The sequence below is a fragment of the Bombus vancouverensis genome, chromosome 12 (assembly GCF_051014615.1).
Source record: "Bombus vancouverensis nearcticus chromosome 12, iyBomVanc1_principal, whole genome shotgun sequence".
Lineage (NCBI taxonomy): Eukaryota > Metazoa > Arthropoda > Insecta > Hymenoptera > Apidae > Bombus > Bombus vancouverensis.
The window spans coordinates 13,567,815-13,583,960 of NC_134922.1; the positions used below are offsets into that span (position 1 = coordinate 13,567,815).

General features: G+C 48.9%; 1 protein-coding gene across 1 annotated transcript; it reads left to right on the plus strand.

Moving 5' to 3' along the window:
- Positions 1-2,173: 2,173 nt before the first annotated feature.
- On the plus strand, positions 2,174-15,811 carry LOC117155169 (MOXD1 homolog 1). The gene is made up of 10 exons (XM_033330839.2): positions 2,174-3,991; positions 11,253-11,405; positions 12,306-12,479; positions 12,655-12,738; positions 13,175-13,364; positions 13,708-13,973; positions 14,066-14,484; positions 14,575-14,774; positions 14,866-14,996; positions 15,179-15,811. Exons 1-10 carry the CDS (start codon positions 2,978-2,980, stop codon positions 15,335-15,337), a joined length of 2,790 nt encoding a protein of 929 aa, XP_033186730.2. The 5' UTR covers positions 2,174-2,977; the 3' UTR covers positions 15,338-15,811.
- Positions 15,812-16,146: the final 335 nt, after the last annotated feature.

Consider the following 16,146-nt stretch of genomic DNA (forward strand, 5'->3'; position numbering starts at 1 on the left):
GTTGGGATTAAACGAGCAAAATCTCGAAACGGATGGTTCGTTATTCAGAGGAATTTCCAGCTGGATTTAGACAAAGTTCGCATGCCGAGGCATCGGTCATACGCGTGCACGTACGTACCGTAAGCGTGAGACACGGCGCGTGCAAGACCGGAATAAATACTCTGAAATCATCGATCGTCCATTCCGCGAGGTTTTCCACGGTTAGCGCTACCTCGAGAAACGTAGAACGATGGGAACGGGGTCACGTAATTAGGATAAAATTATTTAAAAGCGTTAAACCGTGGCATCTGCCGATCGGTCACTGAAACTCGAAAAAAAAAAAAAAAAAAAAAAAGAAAAAAGAGCAGATGGCGAGGACACGAAGAGAAGGAAAGTTAGTTAAGCAGGTGCGTAGCTTGGCACGCGACAGGTGAACGTGGCGATCGCGCGTACCTCTCCTGGTGTATCTCAAGTTTTAAGGGTCGACGATATCAGAGTGGAAGACAGAGTGGAAGGATGGAGAAACGGCGATGTGAACAGCGCGAGACTGAATGAAACGGTCGTTATCTATGAGTTATCGATAGTAACTGTAAAAGGTTTTCGAGCGATTGCCGATGCGAATCTCGATGGGAAGAAAGAAACGAGCCGAGAATCGGCGATGGATCGAGCTTGTATCGCGAACAGAGGCGCGGAGGTCGCTTCTTATGCTCGGTACATATGGCGAGGCATCGGTTTTTCCCAGGACGACGAGATTTCCGACCCGATACCGCGTCTCCTTTCGTAAATAATCCACGTGGAGGACGACTCGGAGGAGTAAATTCGCCGGTGGAATACAAAATACAAAGTGGCAGCCGTTCATCCAACTTTAATTCTCTGTCTGAACAGCGCTCAACAGCTCCTCGATTCTCTAAACTCTGATTCGTCTTGCGACGCGGAGAGCATCCTCTTGTCGCCGGACAACGAGAATTCGCGATTTATCCTTATAGAAAACGAAAGGTTCCTTTTGGCAGGGATCCCAATCGATCCTCGGATTCCCGCGAACAAAGAAATAACGCGCAGTCAGAGTGGCGTCGCATCCTTTTTCGCACAAAGGAATTCCTCGTTACAATAAACGATACCTGACCGATAGAAATTCCGGGAAAACCGAAGACCGATCGCTCCGCCGATTTCCCGCCCCCAAATGTCGAATCGAAGAGCCGCGTGGAAGAAAAGCGGAAGATCGGTCCGGTGAAACCGCCTTCGGAGCATCTCGTTCGTTCGATCGAGCGACGATTCGTGTTGCGTTTTCTTCGCAGCCAATTAGCTAATTGTCAGTTGCGCGTGTAATTTGGATTTAATTTAATTTACGTAGACCGCGTAGGTGGTTTTGGCGACGAAGAGCGTGGAACCGATCCGACCAACGGACAAGATCGGTAACCCTTGCTTCTCTCGTGTCTTCCGTCGAGTATAAAGTTTCAATGTCAGTGGCAGGAAATAGTAAGTTGATACAGTTGGCTTGGGTCGCGCGTGCGCACGCTTTGCAAATCACAATGCCTTTTATACGCTCGTTGATAAGTAGACGAGCTATCTTAAATCGGCATCCGACACGCCTAACGTAACCAAAGCGGAAGGACGGAAATATTACGTTGAAGGGATTACCTTTATAAAGAATATCATCGGTGACGTTAGCCGCTTACGGGACGAAGAAAAAGCGTTCCCCGACCGACGAGTATCAACGAATTGGATAGCGTACATACAGTGCAGCACGCGAGAAAAATATCGCGATAGAAAAATGTCATGGTAAAGCTTGGAAACTCGGGGAAATTTCTATGGGAACAGGGTGAGCACCACTGTAAAACAGAAGGGCGCGTGCCACGAGTTCACATCTGCCGCAGTTGTTTTCGCATCCCCCTCCCCCGGTTTCTTTCTGGAACACCAGCACCGATAAACGCGTCTCCGGTTTGAGAAAAAAGACTTCCGCAGGAAGCAGTGGCAGACCTCGCCATCGCCATCTTCTCGTTTCCTGCCTCGTCGACTCGAAAGAAATCGGCCGAAAGTAATCGCTGGAAAGCGATCGCTCGAAAGTTTCGAGCCGAAAGCCCTCGAACGGAAGAAGGAAGCCAGAAGGGGAACGTTTCTAGAAAAATGTCCACTTTTATCGAAACTCGTCTTTACCGCTTCTTCCATCGGCGATGGAATAAACGTTTCTCGAGAGATTGTCTAGTCGAAGAGGAGGAGGAGGAGGAGGAAGAAGAAGAAGAGCAGAAGCTCCTCTTGCTTTTTCCCAGTCGTTTTCTTCTTAAGGCCGTCGTGGAAGCGTTTAAAGACCGCCACACGCCATCGGTTCTGGCTGCGAACACGCGTACTTTGACGCGTTATCGCGGTCGCGGTCTTCCGCGATCCGCTGATCCGCCGGCCTAACAAATTGGCGGAAAAAAGCGGAAACGCGACGCGAATTGGAAATCGAAAGTGCGGCTTGGCGAGTTAGGAACGACGACGAGGGAAGGGGTCGGGAGAAGCGGTAGTACGGGCCTGAATAAGGGCCCCAGGAAGGGGACCGGCTCAGGTAAGCAGCTGCAAGCGTCCGCAGGGGCAACAGCAGCCGCGCGCTTAAATTAGTCCCGGCACAACTGTCGTTCGCGTAACACCAAAGCGAGGAGAGAGAATTGTTCGGTCGTGCGTTTCGCAAGAGCGTGATTTGGAGCGACGAATTTTTGAAGAGAAACGGACTGGCCGGTGTTTGGATATGTCGGTGAATGCGAAAAACGTGGAACATTGAAAGGGAGTTGGAGGTGAGATTCGACGATCTTAAGCTTCGCGATCGCACGCTAGAATTTGAAAGCACTCTGGAAATTGGAAAGTTTGCGACTACGATCGACGATGCGCGGTCGCTAATTGGCTGAGCGAATTTGAACGAGAAGGAAGCCTCGTATGGGCGGGAGATCGCGAAGAAGCTAGAGGCGAAGATCGAGAGAGAACGCGGGTGCATTCGACGATCGTATGAAGGAAACGAAGGAAGATGCTGATACTTAGGCTAATCGCGGTGTCGAGCCTCTGCTGGATGGCCAGGTGCGATTTGTTGGACCTGTACGTGCAGCACATGGACGAGACCATGAGGACCTTGGCCTACAGGAACAGGCATCGTTCGAAGGACGTCGTATCGAGGATAAAGAGAAGTCTCGGAGAGGAGCAGGCGCTTCTCAGAGTAGGCACGTTTAAGAAACAACGGCTGGACGTGGATAAAGAGTGGTACGCGCGATGGAAGGCGAGGAGGAAGATCCTCCCTTACAAGGAGGACGGGCTGGACTTTGCCAATTCGAGGGAGGAAAACCCGGACCCGGATCAACACGAGTTGGTGAACAACGCCAGTCGGATACTCGGCGTCGGCGGAGAATCCGAAGAAACGACGACCGCGTCCACGCTGGAGATCAAGGAAACCGCGAACGCGTTCGACATCGACGTCTCTAACGGAGAATCGACGCGGTCGTCCGGCAACGATACAGCGCCGTTCGACAAACGACAACAAATCGACGACGAGAATCCGAAGGCGGAATCTCGGGAGGAGACCACTCGGACCGTGGATTTGCAGGACGACGTCGAAACGGACGAGAATTTTCGATTCGAGACGATGGAGGAAATCGGCGCCGGCGGAGCGAACAACCTCTTCGACGATCCTATCTCGAAGAGAAGTCCAAAGTCGCGAGACAGTCGAGTTCCGAAGAAGTACGTGCCACCGATGGACAAATTGGCGAAGCTGTTACGCGCGTCCAAGTATACCGGCGCCGAAGAGACGACGGACGATCGACCCCGAAGAAGCATCGAACAACCGAGGTTCACCAGACGCGAGATACTCGACGACGACGGAGAAGTTATCCTCGAGTGGGATCCTTCGGACGAGCAGATGGTCACCTTCAAGGTGATCGCCAAGACCTTGGGATACGTCGGCATCGGATTCAACGAGAAAAACCACATGAAGGGAGCTGATATTCTGCTGGCTTGGGTGGACGATCACACGGGCACCGTCAATCTGCTGGTGAGTGCTGCCGCGTCCCATCTCGATCATCGGTCATCGCCAAAGGTATTCGGACCCGTGATCGATCGTCCCCGATCTCCGATCTCCGATCTTCCTTTTAGCCGCGTCCTCTCTTCCTTCTTATCCCGTAGCCTTTGTGCGATCGTGCTTCCAACGATCGATCGGCATAGCAAGACGGTGATTAGGACGCGTGAGAATAGTCGAGCGGCCAACGGGAAAGTCTGCGAACGTCGGCGCTAGCCGTGTGGGAAGAACTCGTTTTCTTCTTATCGGAACGCGATCCTAGATTTCTATTTTCGCCGCGCTTTCGAAACGGCGCTTCCGCGATCGATCAAACGGATCGAGTAAATCGTCGTTGCAAATACCGACAAACGTTAAAAGCTTTCGTATCAGCCGTGTGAATCGAGAGCTGGCGAATGAAAGAACGACGACGACGACGACGACGACGACGAACCGGAGGAGCGAGAGGAAGGGAAGAAAGGAAAAGTAAAAGGACGAAGGCAGGTAAAAAAGGAAGGGAAGAAACGAAAAGCTAGGAAATTAAAGGAAGATTAAGAGGGGGAGGGTCGAAACAGCAGTCCGAAAGATCTGCCAAGCTGAGAGAAGGACGAGAAGAAAAAGAGGCAGCAAAAGGGGGTATCGCGAGCCGAGGTATCGGCCTCTCGCCTCTCCTCCCTCCCGTCCAAACCACCGAACCCTTCTGCGAAGGGATCCCCTTGCTCGTGGTTTCGTTTTAGTCGCACGATCCGTATTAACGAGGTTCGTTTAATTAACGCGTCATGGGAGATCCCGGTCGATCGCCTTCTCTCCTCGCGATCCGTAACAGCGCCTGGAAAAACCAACGAACACGATAGTTCGCGCTAATCGTAAGACTTTCCACTTCTCTTTTCGTTTTCGTTTTCGTTTTCGTTTTCGTTTCCGTTTCCATTTCTCTTTTCCCTTTGGATCGCGGCACATGGTACCTTCGCTTCGGAAATAGCGTGACATCTACGCGCAAATTACCGTTCGAAACAACTCTCTTACACGGACTTTGCTTACTCTCTCTTGTAATTTCAAGTATCCACACTCGGACGAACATTGGAGTTTCCATTCGGAGAACCACGCAACGAAGGGATTAAAAAGGAACTGGTTATCGAAACCTGCTCCACCCTTTTTTCTCCCTTTGCGCGGCTTCTTCGAATTCCTAATCTTAATTAAATTTATATCCATTCTCCGAGGTGTGCTACGACGTTGGTTCGAGCGCGGCCACGCGAACCTGCCCTCGCGATCTTCCACGTCGTGTCGTATTCGTATTCGTAAGAATGGCCCGGCGGAAAAGTGGAATTTTTCGGCTCCATTTGCTCGATATTTATCCGCGAGAACCAAGGCGAGGCCCAAAGTGAGAAGAAACGGGCAAAACGCAGCCACGCAGGTGGGACAGACGCAGGAGTCTGAACGGCACGCCGTTGCTAGAAAATTAACGAACGTGGTTCCGCCGGACGAGATAAAGTCGTGATAAATTTACGTCCGGCGAGGGCAGCGAGAGGCCTTTCTGTCCGCTCTCTCTCTCTCTTCCTCTCTTCGATTCGCCTTCTCTCGCCTCTTCCACCTTGACGAATTCGAAATCCACCGGCGAACCTGACCGCCTGTCAATTCCATGACTCGACGAATTTCGATGGGAATATCTGAAAACGAAGAAAGAATTGGACGAATAAACAAATTTCCCATACATCGAGGCGCGACGATATCGCTCGTATGTCGATAAAGTTTGGAAACGTTATGATTTTCCTGTATTTTTCGATTTATAAAAGTGATATCTAGAGAGCTGTTAAAACATTCGCGGATACAGACGAAACGTTTGACGATACCAACAGACGCCGATCGTATTAGCAAATTATCAGAGGCGATCTGGTCGGAGTTTATCGGCAACTTCTTCCGCCAGCAAATATTTAAATAAATAATTGCCGTTTGTTGAGAACCGAGCACCGTCTCTCACGCGGCAGATACAAAATCAAGCCCGCGTAAATTCGAACACGCCAACGGCCCGCAGGCAAATCGTGCCACAGGCAATGGTACACGGCCGATACGGAATACACGGATGCAGAAAGAGAAACACGTATACGCTGGGTACAGGCGGGAGGTGAAAGTGTGCGAAAGGTTGCGTGACTGAATACGCGACGAACACACGAGGAAGCACGAAGGTGTGTAAGAAGAGGCCCCTTCTCAGGGGGCATAGGTATGTCGTGTCCTGGCAGTTGGTTCCAAAGGGTCCCCCAGTCAAGGCCTCCAGACATCGGCGGGGGGAGGCTACGCGAATCTTTGAGCATCGTTGCAAAGAAAGACGAAGACCAGCGGTGCTGGCTGGCTCGAACGAATCGACCGACGCGCGATACCTCTCGCCCCTCGAATCTTCGAACGCGTGTCGAGATACGACGCGTAACTTTCTGCAACGATAAGAAAAACGAACGAATAAGCTACGAGAAACGGATCGAACCTGCTCTATTTGCTGCCTTCTAACTCTTAGAAACGGCGGATTCGCGGCAACACGGACAGCGCAGCGGCTTTACATTTCCTTCGAACGGCATTTCTTTAGAAGAGAAGAGAAAAGCTGCAGCTTTCGTTCACCGAGAAACAATGGCCACGATAATTGCTCCTTTCACTCCATCTCCTTATTACGCAGTACTACGCGTATTAAGCGTCTGCTATTTCGAATTTTAGTACAACAAAGTTCGGTCGACTTTTGTTCGTCTCGTCTGCTCCTCGTATCGTAGGTTGGAACGCGATCGAGATCGCAGAGAGGGACTGTTTCGAGAAAGGACGAAACTGGAGAAAATTCGACGATCGCTAAATTATTCACCGCGAGCCACGGCGTGTGTGCACGTACGACGATTACGATGGTAATTTATTAGAGACAGGGAAGCACGTTTCGCAAAGTGAATCGGAAACGCGGGTAATCCGCGATCCGTCCATCTCGTGGTGCAACAGGCCCAGCCTGAGACCAACTCGGTGCATAGACGGACGCACACATTCTCCTCCCTCCTCTTTCGCCGTGATCTTTTTCTCATTATCTTCGACATATCCTGCTCGTCTTTTTTCACCCGCCGCCAACCAGTTTTCGTTTGTTTCCGATCCAACTTCTTCGTCTTCGAGCTCTGCCGCTCCACAGCTTCGTAGACCCGTGTACGCAAATAAGACGAGAAAGTATCGGCGTTTCGTAATTATAGCCCCTCGTGGTCATCGAATCACGACGAATACGTCGTGTTACGATCGTTACGAGTTGTTACAATTGTTACAAATTATCCAACTATTCCGCTCGACTCTGGGAAAACGAGAAAATCGAGAAAAACGAGAAAAATAGAAATTAAAACCCAAGCCGAATCTATAACGAGTATGATCGCAACCGATATCGTCGATCAACAGATTCTTATGCAAGAAAGGGCATCCAGGTCCAACAAATCGACGAAAAACTCGTTAAACTTGGAGAAAGTAGCGCGAGGTACCTATCGTTTACAGTCGTATTTCGTTGCCTTTGGTTTTACCGCTTCGTCTCGACCGAGAAGCGAATCGTCGCTCTACTCTCGCCGTCGAGTAGCCAAGTGGGATTTTAACCGAGCATATGGAGAATATTTTACGGATCGATCCTCCGCATATGACGCAATGTGACGCAATGACGTAAAGCAAAGTTCGTAGGTGATTCTCCTTTTGTCGCCGCTTTTCACCTCTTTAACGATCCTCTTCCAGCACGAGGCTGCCTTTCTTGCCGCAGGCGATCGAAAGAAACTTCGAAGCACGAATTTTCATGGAACTCGATTTGCGTTTATGAACCCCTTCCATCATTCCAATTCCCCCTTATAAACAAAATAAAAAATAGCATGATACTTTTCAGCTATCCGAATGGCAATTAATTCGGAAAGATGACAAACCAGGCGAACAAATTCCAAGAAATGGGTATATTTCTCATTTTGTCTATTTTCATGGCTGGAAATCTGTTGCGACTGTGCGAGTGTCCGATCGATCGAAAGATACAAACGCGAATTCGGCATCGATCAACGGCAAGAACGAGAGAGAAGAAAAACGCAAAGATCGCCAAGATTATTATTACAGGCGGATAGGCGCGTAAAGAGAACCACGACGAGCTATAACGCGTCATCGAGCGTAATTGCGCGTAACAGCGTGTTCTTCCCAAGACCAAGACACGTGAGAACCGGATCGGCTCGTACCGTGACTGCGACACGTTGCAAACTGGCTACCTGTGCCACGGGAAAACTTTGCTCCATCTCGTTCCAGCTTTCAAGAGCTTTTCGTCTTTTATTATTTCCCCGCTGTCAGTTTTTACGAGAATAAATTCCGAGCCAACGTCGCCAGCAAAAACTCGATTCGACGTCGTTCGATGGAATTTACGGAAGCTCTTTGCCTCTCGCGAGTTTCCATCTGTTTCCATCCTGCGAGAGAGAATTCTGGACCGGTTAAACGGCGAAGCGGAAAACTCGAGACTTTTGCTATTCCGCGACGAATAACGCTCTGACTTTAATTTTTCCATAAATATCTAGATACGACGATCCAAACCAAACTGGTTATGACATTTTCTTTAAAAAGTAAAGCAGCGACCAAAGAAGAATCCGCCGTTTCTATATTTGCTTCGACTTTCCAAACAGAATCGTCCAATTTTCTAATTAGCTGATACCGCGAAACCGTATCCCAGCTTCGAATCGATTTCATCGAAATTCACTTATCCGACAACGACCACATTTTCATCCACCGTACACAAGCGTCGAGCTTTCGAGGAAACTGTTTACTCGCGTTAACGAAGAGACGCGTGGTTGTTTTGCCAGCGATTAGAAAACACGTCGATTTCGTCCGGTCTGTTCCGTTGATCGTGTCTGTTTAGAGACCGGTAGGTGGTTGTTCGCAGTTGCCTAAGAACGATAGGAAGGCCCTTTATCCCCGTCGAGGGATCGTCTTTGCGCTACCAGCTGCTGCTCTGCCAGGTGGTAAAAAGGAAGGAGAGCCGCTATACGAAAAGGAAAGGTAATCCGCGCAGCGACACGGAGAGAGAAAGAACGAGGAGAAGCTGGAAGACGAGAGGGAAGGAAGGAGGAGAAAGCGAGACAGCGTGAGAGTATCGAAACGAGATGGAAAAGCGTTGGAGGGAGAAAAGTATAGAGGGCGGTAAAAGTAAGAGTAAGTAAGAGCAAGAAGGACGGAGGGGAAAAAAGGGAAAGGGGAACATCGGTGAAACGGTGTGTGAAAGAAGAGGGAAGAAAGGGAGAGAAAAAGGAGGGAGGACTGTACGTCCAAAACACCTGGCAAGCATCGTCCTTCTAGTGGCGCCTCTTTTTCTTCGGAATTGTCGGCCCATGGGAACCAGCGCGGTCCTCCGCGGCACAACTCCTCCGGGGGCACAAAGGCAACCGTTTCTTTTTTGCCACGCGTATATAGATCGGAAACTATCTTTCTCCAGATAGATCATCGTACGGATAAACGACGCCGATTCTTCGTTTCTGGTTCCCGTTGGTTGGCCGTTCGGCGAAACGCGTTTTCAACGAACATTCGTCGTTCGAGAACAAATGTACTTTCCAACGTACCGAAACGTCCAAGTTTCTCGGAAGACTGCCACGGGAAACGCGAGTACCGATCCATGACGTCACATCCGCCGAATTAATTTTCCGCATCCACGCACGTGTGCCTCTTTTCCCACGCATCGGTGACTCGATTCCACTCTCTCGAAAGACTGGAACGGAACCAACCAGCCAGCCAACTTTTCGCCTTTTCTCTCTCATCCTCCGTCGCGTTTCCTTCGGTCTGTCTAGTCGGAGCACCGACAGGACCATCGGTCCTGTGCATTCGCTGAAACAGCCACCGTGATTTCAAGTACAAGCCAATAGCGTATCGTACGGTAGTACGCACAGAGCGATAGGAACGGTTGGCGAAAATATTCAAACGCCTCCGGAACCCTCTAAAACACTCTATAGAAGCAGACGATCGTTATCAAGTCGTCGTTGTCGTTGTTACGGCGCTAACGACGCTAACGCAAGTAGTTAGATGTTCGATGGTACGCGTCGATATCGTTCGATCTATACTCGGAGATCCTACCGTAGAAATCGCTCGAGTGCCAGATGTTGGCACGAGCTTCTATAACCGTTTGCATAATTTTCCTGATCGACGATCAAACCGTACCGCCCGTTAAACACGGTCCACGTCGAAAAACAAGACGCTTTTCCCGTTGACCGACAGGCACGTATGAGTTACCGCGATTAAAACGTCGCAACGACGTCGAGTCGATCCATTGAATCGAGAGACCGCCGAGGAATCGCCGACTTTTTTTAATCACCGTCTAGCAATGCCACGGACGACGCTACGTGCTAATTAGCCCGACGACGATGAGAATATCCGGCTGCCATGAGAAAACCCCGAGCGGCGAATCTCGTGAGAACGCGCGCTAACCCCAGAAAGCCCGCCCCAACGGCGAATCGCAGCCGCTAATAATTATGATTAATCGGAAATCGGTAGCAGGCGAGTTCGTTCAAATCCAAAGTAGACGCTCGTAATCGATCGTTCGGATTCACGCTGAACGCGACGACGGAATCTCGCGATTTTAAACCGAGATTTTCAGTTTCCCTCTCCGTTAGCAGCTAACGCGTTTCATCTTCGCGGCATCAAATTTTTAAATGATACGTACGATATAACAATTAGCGTAGAGCACGAACAACCATCTTACGAACGTGAGCCACTGCGAACCAACGAGGCTGCGTTCTCTGTTCGGGTGGCCTGTTTCTTTTTTCTTTCGAGAGACGCGCCACTTTATTATCGCTTCCTCTTTGCACGTGCTCGTTACAAAATACGCAACGAGCGTGACGATGCTCGGCCAATTATTTCGATTCATTAAGAGCAGGAAGGGGACTTCCCTTCGGCCTCTTACAAACTTTACCGCCCAACCATAATCGGAATCCAACGGACCCAAACGCTCGCGGCCACCCTTCCGATTGTTGTCAGCGTCACGGCTGACGGTGTTGTTTCCTTCGAGCGCATCCGACGCATCGGAATGTCGTTAACTTAACGGAACGTCGCTTGAATCTGACAGACCGATAAACGTTGTTACATCATCGATTATCGAGTACACATCGAAAGAGTAAAGGAGAAAGCGCGGAAAGCGGAGAGGAACGAATCGAGCCTGACAAAAAGCTTCGATTCGTCGTCCAGTGTAAACACCTGGCGCTCACCCGACCCGATAAACTTCTCCGTCTCGTTCCGTCGGCAAATCAAATTTCTTTTCGTGTTTCAGGACTCGCACGGGATCGAAGGTCCGGAGGCGGCCCTGGTCACGGACACGTCGCAGGATGTCAAAGTGTTGGGCGGCTCGCAAAACGAAACTCACACGAGCGTGATATTCTCGCGAAACTGGCAGACCTGCGACCCTCAGGATCATCGGCTCACGGTAAGGCTGCAAGCACGAACAGCGTCACGATCTTACGATTTACCAGAATATTCGATTTATCGTTTTCTTCCCCCGATCGTACCTCGTTTCTTTCTGCTATTCGTAGAAACGATACCCTTCCTTTACGTTGTTTTCCTTGTCCTCGATCGCAGCTACGCCATCTGGACACGAGTATACGGTTAATCAAAATCTAGACATCAGCGAGATCAAAAGATCCACCGGGTACCGATTAATTCGATTAATTTCGACGGCAACGATCGTACTCTAAACGATCGTATTCGAACGCGGACCACTGCTTCGTCGGTCCATCGTTCAAAGATATACAGTCGTTGCGATCGAAACGCATCTCGACTAAGCAAATTCAGCGGTAAGCGGCAACGGGCACGGGTTTAAGGCTGGTGTATATGGCAATATGGGAATAAAATCAAATATCCGAGATAAAGGAGGATCGAGTTGCCTCGTAACCGCGCATCGAGTAATTACAAGTGGCGGGAGAACGAATCGTCCGATATTCGATTCCACCTGACGGAGCCTGGGAACCGGGAATAGCCGAGAAGATTTACAACGTAGAGACAAGAGCGGTGGTAGAATTCGCGAAGAGAGCCGCCTCTCTTTCTCGATTTATGCCCGGCACGAAGGCAGCCCGCGACTTTAACAGGCCCTTAGACCACGGTACGTGGAATTCCCGCGGCGATATTTAGGCGTTTAGCATGCCGTCCGCGACCCTCGTGCGTCTCCTCCGCGATTCCCATTCTCGATCCGCAGCGCGGGACTAACCAGCGTGCCGTCCAGCCCATCGAAATATTTCTTAACCAGCCTATTTCCCATATCCGAGCCTCTCTTCCAGTTCCAACCGCTGCAGAACCATTATGAAAAAGTAATTATCGCTTGCTATCGCAGGGAGACACGATTCGAGTCCTCTGGGCGCTTCATTCCAGCGATCCTGAGCTAAATACCGCCGTTTGGCCCGGTGACAAGCGCGGAGGTAGAGCTTTGAGACTCAAGACCGCGGCCCCTCATGCACCTCCCCGTCATACTCGGGATATCAAGCATTGGGACGTGAAATTGAACCAAGTAAGCGGAATCTGGCAATCGTGTTTAACTTACAATTGTATCAACGACGATTTCTTATTAACTTTGTCCTCTCGACAAAGAAGAATTCTCGATACACGATAGCTTAATTATTAATCGTTGCCTAGCAACGGAATGCCTGTATCGTGATTAATCGTGTGTTCCTCTTGATACATAGCCTCCGGTTTCAGACAGCGTAGACACCACCTATTGGTGCAAGATCTTCAAGGCCCCTCACAAAGAGAAACACCATATGATCGGGGTAAGTAATCGAAATTCGTCGAAATTTATCGAAATATGTGTTCGTTTCGGAATAAATTTGATGCGCGACGCGAGTACCGAGGAATGTCGTAAGGTTGGGCCTGATTCCGTATGTGCTTCACGAATCACGGTCATCCGTGCCGGACATGGCACCGTGTCGATGGACGTCATTAGAATAAAGAAGGGCCTCGGAATGATGTCATTCCGTGGCCGAAACGTTGCCCGATTGCCAATTGAATCCGCTTGAGAAGATTTCTCGGCAGAAGAACACGCGGTTCGATCCGATATTCCGAAACTGTCTGGCCACGCGATTGATTCTTCTGCTTCTTCGAATCCTCTCGACCATATACCGTCGTCGATATATCGGATACAAACACCGACTATAGGACGATACGCGCCAAACATCGAGCAACGACTGATTCATCTTGCGATTTCAGTACACGCCACTCGTGGAAAAGGAGAACGAAGATTTGGTTCATCATATTATACTGTACGAGTGCGCCTCCACTTTGTCGATCTTGGGACAACACGCGAGAATCGTTGGAGCTCCGTGTTACAGTCCTACGATGCCGCGAGAATGGGAATCCTGTTTGCAGCCGGTGCTTGCCTGGGCACGTGGTAGTACAGGTACACCAGAGGAAAGAGCATAAGACTCATTTGACAATTTCGATTGTTTGACTCGCGAGTGTAGATTTAACAGTCGGTAATTTAGATAGAACCGGAATTACCAAATATTACCAATTACTCGAAACCACGACAACTTGTAAATTATCGTCTTTACCATTATCAGAAGCACGGCACGGCGATTCTTCTCGCCAATGTCGATACAGACTTTTCTCGAGGCACGATTATTTAATGACACAATGACGAGTAGAACGAATATGGCGAGATAGAGATTAGTATAGAGATTACGTATAGTAGTAGCGAGATAGTATGGTATGGTATAAAGATACGATGTGTCTTGGCACAGGTGAATGGCTTCCGGAACACGTCGGTATTCCCATCGCGGAACATCCCGAAGGCTCTTATTACATGTTAGAAGTGCACTATAATAATCCGGATATGAAGAAGGTGGTAGACAGCAGCGGAGTACGTCTACACTTGACTGCGAACCTACGTCCTCAGGAAGCGGGAATTCTCGTTGCTGGCGTGGCTGTTAGTCCTCTTCACCTGATTCCACCGAGACAAAAGGAATACGCCACCGCGGGTTACTGTACTCCTCATTGTACCAACACTGTGCGTAAACGCCGCTCTTTCGACGATTGCAACCCGCTTCTTCCATCCGTTCGTTTCTAAACTTTTCAACTTTTCAACTGTTAAACATACAGATGTTCCCTGAAGGCGGAGTGAACATCGTTTCGGTGGTCTTGCATTCTCACTTGGCCGGTCGTCGTTTGAGTCTGAAACACATTCGCCAAGGCAAAGAATTACCCAGAATAGTCGAGGACAACCACTTTGATTTCGAGTATCAACAGTCTCATACTCTGGAGAAGGAGGTGAAAGTCCTTCCAGGAGACGAATTGCTGGCCGAGTGTGTTTACGGTACGTTGGACAGGACGAAACCTACTTTGGGAGGATACGCGGCATCTCAGGAAATGTGTCTGGCCTTCGTGGTACATTATCCGAGAACACCACTAGCAGCTTGTTACAGTATGACGCCGGTGAAACATCTGTTCAAGACTCTCGGCGTGTACAGCTTCAAAGGCGTTACTATGGATCACCTGGAGAAGCTTTTCCTAACAACTAGGTAAGCAAAAGGTAAAAGTTTGTGCGTACGACGCGCACAACGTATATTCTACGTACCTTCTTATCCGTTACGTTTGCTTGTTTGTCGCAGGACCGATGCCGTGACTATTCCTTCCACTGGTCAACAACAGCTTCCGATTTACCCTGCTACAAGGCCTAGCGAAGAAATTGACGAGGAACTTATAAGGGAGGCAAAGTCTGCCTTGATGGCTATGAGGGATTACACGGTGGAAAACGAGAACGATAACGTCTTCTCTCGGTTGATCATCGAAGAACCCGAAGAGTTCAGAGGTAAACGATACGAACGCCTATTCCCAGCAAACTGACAATCATCCTGACCGGATAACCGATATAAGACTACGATAATCACGTGTCTCGATAGGTCGAACTTTGGCCGAACATATGCTGGCTCTACCCTGGACGGAGGAACTTCTTGCTAGATCCATCGAACAGAGTCTGTATCATGGCAGGCACATGACATTTTGCAGAAAGAGGGACGATAAGCTTGCTCTGGTACGTCCAATTTTTATCCCTTCTCGTATCTTCTCCTTCGATATCTCAGCAGTACAAGCAACCTGCCTCTATTCTATAAAACGTTCTTCAACGATATAATAAAATAGAATAAAATCCATCCATCTAAGCAACAGTTTTCAAAGGTGAAATTTATGACATTCGTCGTAACACGTTCTTTGCAGCCGGCTGACATACAAACATTCCCAAACTACACAGCACTGCCAGAAACCAACGAAACCACGTGCAGCCAAATGGCAATGCTATCCAGTGCATCGAGGACCTTGTACTTTGACATCGTGCCGCTTCTCACGATTCTCGTTACGGCGATCGTTGTTTCCTAAAATTAAAGTCAAATACGTATTACACGTTTCATTGTCCGTTGTTTGATCGTCGTTGATTCTACGGTCAAACGTATCCGTCTCTTATTCGTCTCGCTTACAAATCGCCACTGCTCGAAACAGGCTAGAAACGAGCGATATCGTCCAACAATAATTTACGAGGCCGATATATCTCTACCTGCAGGGATAGATAGGGCAAGATTTTCAAAAAATTTTCACCGCCCAACATATGTGTGTGTGCGCGTGTGTGTGCGTGCGTGCGTGTGCGCGCGTGTGTGTGTGTGTGTGTGCGCGTGCGTGTGTATGATGTGTACGTATATGTGTATACACACGCCCACACACGCACGAAAATATAATATAATATAATATATATGTATAATGTAATGTAATGTAAATATACCATCCACTTATTTATAAGGTATTCGCGCTACAAGCCTTTCCCCTCTATTTTATATGAATTTTGTATAAAAAAAAATAAACCAGTCTGTAGAAACTGTACCATTGTGCGTATCGTCGTCGACTGCCATCCCCTTTTATCAAAAAATTATTAGTAAAACCTCGAGCGGCGACGAATACGAGTCAAAAAAAAGAGAAAAGTATAGTACAATTACAGTAGAGAAAAAGAAGAGGCTTTACGGAAATATTCTTACCGCTACAATGTACGGAGTGTCGGAAACCATAAAACTTTCAATTGAATACTTTCCATAACTTGCAGAGTTTCATAGATATGTGGCTACTTGCAACAATATGGACATTCGCGAATGCTTCGAGGAGTGATTTCACCGTTGTAAAACCGTTTGCTTATCGGAAGA